The following is a 4,711-nucleotide window of genomic DNA, read 5'->3' on the forward strand; positions in this document are numbered from 1 at the left end:
AAAGCAGGAGCAGAAGGAGGATGAAGGTTCTCTGTGCCCCAGAAGGGAGATGTCCCTGTGTGAGCTTTGTGTGTTTTAGCTGCCTCGCAGGTAAATACGGCAGCAGCCTCCGGAGGAGGAGCTGGGTGTGCAGGACTTTGTGTGGTTATTCTAAACAGCAATTGAAGAGGCAACAGCAATTTAAAGGGGCAAATTCTGTCAGCTTTGTGACTGTAACACACAGTGCTGCTCCCAGTCCATGGCAGAGAGGGTATCAACATGAATTGTGGATTAAATAACTCGTGGTTTTATTTCGAACTTCCCATCAGTCCTGTGTCAGCATGTACTTCATATTTTTTAAACTAAATTGAGTTAATACAATGAAACCAAGAGCCTATTGACACCACTCTGTGATGTGCTTTGAATTAAATCTACATAAGAACAGAATATTTTGATGTATTGGAAAAATGGATAACAATCCATGAACTGTGACAAAGGATAAAATAGCACATGCTTTTAATCTGACTTTTGCCTTCAGATTTCCAATGAGTCACCAGCAATGTTTCATCAGGGTATGGGTTTAGTTTTTTTCTTCCAGAAATACCATTAATTATTTACCAGTAGGTGAATGATCTCTGAAATCTATTGCAGTGACACCTTTGAGTCTGCAGAGAGTTTCTGATGGCAAACCATCTGGGCTCCTTTAGCTTGTTATTGTTTATCCTTTGGACTCCTATCCCTTGGCTGTAAGGTGTAACGGCAGCAGACTAGGCCAGGAGCATCAATATTTTACAGCATTAATTAAAGGGAGTTCGGCAGCTCCCTCCAGCCCGGCTGCCTGCGGGAGGGGAGGGAAGGACCGTGCTTGAATCAGGTGGCCAGGAGAGGTGTCCTGGGGTGGGCTGGGAGAGGGACCCTCTGAACTGTGACACCCCGAGCCCAGCACTGCAGTCACGGAAGTGATGCTCGGCTGTGGCAGTGAACAGTCCGTGCAGTGACACCGGGACCAGGAGAAGGAGGGCGCGGGGTCCCCGGCGTCTTCTCCTCGCTTGGGAGAGAATGAAACGACAGCAGAGAGACGGAAAAAGCTGCCAACCTTGTGCGAACACCCTCGGAGCTGGGACAGGGGAGTAGGACTCTGACCAGCAGCCGCTAATCAGGTTCTGCAGCCACTCTTTGCATTTTTCTGTTTACTGGCGTTAATAGACAGCACTAAATAAAGGGAGGGACAAAACCAAACCGAGACAAAGGCCTGAAATTTATCCCTCTATTAATTACTTCCAGCAAGCAGGGCCGCCTTTAAAGCGGTGCCACTTCAGATAAAACTTTCATGCAGCTATTTAGGGCCTCTGAAATATAAATGATTTCCTTTAAATGTTTTATCATAAATCAGGGCACGGAGCTTCGCCACAACGTGCCGGTTCCCTCTGGCAGGAGGGAGCTGCTAGCCCGGCCCGAGCTCTCGACCCGGGCCCAGCGGCGGACCCCGGGCAGGACGGGTGCGGGAGCGGGGCGGGATGGGAGCGAGGAGAGAGCGGAGCGACTGGGAACGGGAGCGGAGCGGGAGCAGGACAGCCTCAGTCCCCCGCTGCCGGCGCTGTCCGCGGTGCTGGGCTGGGCCGACCCGCGGTGAGAGCCGGGGGAGCGAGGAGATCTTTAAGGTCCTTCCGACCCAGCCCGTTCCTTGATTCCGTGATCTTTGCTCCGTGTGTGTTTCCCAAAGGAAGCCGTTTCACCGCAGAGGTGCCACTTCTTTTCTCTGCCCACGATCAGAGTTAGTACCTTTGTCAGAAACCAGACAGCAGCTCCTTCTGCTCTTGGTCGTATTTATCGCGGTTTGTAAGTCTTGGAAACTTTAAATCTCGGGATGGATTTAATTTTTGCTAAAGAACTTCGAATTTTACAAAATATTTTGATCTCTGGTCCCTCAAAGTCCAGCAGTGTCTGAAGATGTGTGAAGACTGGGAGAGTAAAAATGAAAGGGCTACTCAATAGTAGAACCATGCCGACTTCAGCACCCCTTTCCCGGGGGGGTGGGGGTGTGGACGTCTGCCCCTCTGCTCCAAACGTCAGCCCGCGGCTTTTGCCCACGGAGAAACGCCCACTCGCCCCTCTTCCCCCGGGAGCTGCCGGCCGAGGGAAGAGCGGGATTGAGTGGGAGCGGCCCGGGGACTGCGAGTCGCTCCCGGCCCCACGCGGTAGGCGGACATCCGCGACGGCGCGCCCGGCCCCGAGCCCCGAGAGGGGGCTGAGGAGTGATGCGCCCCTGCCCTGCCCTGCCCGTCCCGCCCGTCCTGCCCGGGCGCATCACGCGTGCGCGGCCCGTGCGGGCGGGCAGCGTGTAAGATGAGTGAGGGAGCGCTGGGGGGGCGGGCGCCGGGGGAGCTCTGCCATCGAACACCGCTCGCTCGGGCAGTGCCGAGGGCAGACACAGCTCCGCGCCCATGTCCGGGGCCTCCCGCCCGCGGGCCGCGTGGAGATGATGGCCATGGACGCCAAGCAGCCTTTTGCCGTGCCCGCCGCCCTGCAGGACCCCAAGTTCCCCAGCCTGCACGCCGGCGCCGAGGCGATGCGCAGAGTTTGCCTCCCGGCCCCGCAGGTACGTGGATGCAGCGCAGCTACCGCTCTAAGCTACATTTTCTGACAGGCACCGGGTTAATGTTTTTTTCATGTCGGCAGCACCATCGCGCGTCGCGGCCCCGCGCCCCCCCCGTGCCCGCCCCTGATCCGCGCGATGCGGAGCGGGGCCGCTGCCTTCCTATTAATTTTTATGACCTGAGCTCCGGGGAGGACCCGCGGTGCCGGGGCTGGTTTTTCAGGCAGAGATGACAGAATTCCCCACTGACCTCGCCATGCGTGCTCTTGCTCGCAGCTGCAGGGCAATATATTCGGGAGCTTCGATGAGAGCCTGCTGGCCCGCGCCGAGGCGCTGGCGGCCGCGGACATCGCGCCCCACGCCAAGGGCCACCACCTCCACCCCCACTTCAAGCCGGACGCCTCTTTCCACGCCATGAGCGGCGTCCCTTGCTCCGCCGCCGCCCTGCCGCACCCCGCCGCCCTCGCCGCCCATCCGCACCCCCTCCCGCACCCGGCGCTGGACGGCGGCGACCTGCTGGAGCACCTCTCGCCGTCGCTGGCCGTGGCGGGGCTGGCCGAACCCCCCGCGCTGCCCGCGCCCCTGCCGCCGCCGCCGCTGCCCGCCGCCGCCGCGGGACCCCTGCCCGTGCCCGTGGGCGCCCCGGGGGGTCCCGCGCCCGCCGCGGACCCGCGGGAGCTGGAGGCGTTCGCCGAGCGGTTCAAGCAGCGGCGGGTGCGGCTGGGGGTGACCCAGGCCGACGTGGGGGCGGCCCTGGCGGCGCTGAAGCTGCCGGGCGTCGGCTCGCTTAGCCAGAGCACGATCTGCCGCTTCGAGTCGCTGACGCTGTCACACAACAACATGACGGCGCTGCGGCCGGTGCTCCAGGCCTGGCTGGAGGGCGCCGAAGCAGCCCGGCGAGCCCGCCCCGCCGGCCCCGACCCACCGCCCGGCGCCGAGCGCAAGCGCCGGCGGACCTCGATCGCCGCACCCGAGCGGCGCTCGCTGGAGGCGTATTTCGCGCTGCAGCCTCGGCCCTCGGCCGAGAAGATCGCGGCCATCGCCGAGAAGCTGGACCTCAAGAAGAACGTGGTGCGCGTCTGGTTCTGCAACCAGCGCCAGAAGCAGAAGCGCATGAAGTACTCGGCGGTGCACTGACGGCCCCTGCCCCGACCGCCCCGACGGCGCGGCCCCTCGGCCCCCGGGACGGGACGGGACGGGACGGACGGCCCCGAGTGCGCACTGCCCCGCCGAGCCAGCCCGCCCCGGGACAGCAGCCCCGCAGGGCGCGGAGCCGGGGAGCGGAGCCAAGGAGCGAAGCGGCGCGGCGGCAGTTCCGCGGGTCTCCTAACTCCGTTCGCGGCGGGCAAGACCCTCGGGGCGCGCCCCGGGCAGAGCCGCTCCCACCGCGCCCCGCCGTCCCGCCCCGTCCCGCCGCGGCGGGTGAGCTCCGCGCCCCGCTCCCCAATAAAGGTTTATTTTTCAACCTGCCGGGACGTGTCGTTCCTCGCCGCCCCGCGCCGCAGCGCCGACGGGAATACCGTAAATAACGTGCAAGAGAGATCGCACCGTCAACAAACTCCCCTCAGCTGGGCGACGCCCCGTGATATGGGACCGGGCTTCGTTCCGCCGGGCCCCGCGCTGCCACCGGCCCGGGGGAAACGGAAACAAGGCCCCACAAAAACCGATGCCGGGTTGGTTTCTGAAGCTGTTCAGGAGGGGGAAAGGGTTTTTATTTGCGATTCCCAGAAGCACCTTAACGAATAAAGATTAATGTTCGAAGCGTGAGCCTCCTTTGAATATTCCACTTTAGCATTTCAATGAGTGACAAACATCGAACTTGAGAACCAGGTCTCAGTCTCCTCCCCCGTCAGGAAACAATCTCACGAATCCACCTTTTCCTCGCAGGGCCCCCGGTAAGGCTTCCTGACACTGAGTTCTTCTAATCAGCCTCAATGATTTTGCCCCAATCTAATGTCCTTTAATAATAAATGCCCTTATGTCATTACATTATTTTGTGGGGTCTGAAAATTTAGAATAAAGGCGATGCAATATTAATCGCCTTCCGCACTATAAAGAAGGCAACTCCGACGGCATCTTCCCCCGCCGCTGCTCTGCACCGCCCGGCTCCGGGGCAGTGTTTTTACAGGTAAGAGG

The 4,711-nt window shown here is 60.8% G+C and overlaps 1 protein-coding gene across 1 annotated transcript; it reads left to right on the plus strand.

Annotated features, from left to right (window-relative positions):
• Positions 1-2,287: 2,287 nt before the first annotated feature.
• POU4F3 (POU class 4 homeobox 3) lies at positions 2,288-3,862 on the plus strand. Its single transcript, XM_085073209.1, has 2 exons — positions 2,288-2,578; positions 2,852-3,862. Exons 1-2 carry the CDS (start codon positions 2,459-2,461, stop codon positions 3,710-3,712), a joined length of 981 nt encoding a protein of 326 aa, XP_084929335.1. The 5' UTR covers positions 2,288-2,458; the 3' UTR covers positions 3,713-3,862.
• The last annotated feature ends 849 nt before the right edge of the window (positions 3,863-4,711 follow it).

The sequence above is a fragment of the Lichenostomus cassidix genome, chromosome 13 (genome assembly GCF_008360975.1).
Source record: "Lichenostomus cassidix isolate B80296 chromosome 13, HeHo_3.0, whole genome shotgun sequence".
In the NCBI taxonomy this organism is placed as follows: domain Eukaryota; kingdom Metazoa; phylum Chordata; class Aves; order Passeriformes; family Meliphagidae; genus Lichenostomus; species Lichenostomus cassidix.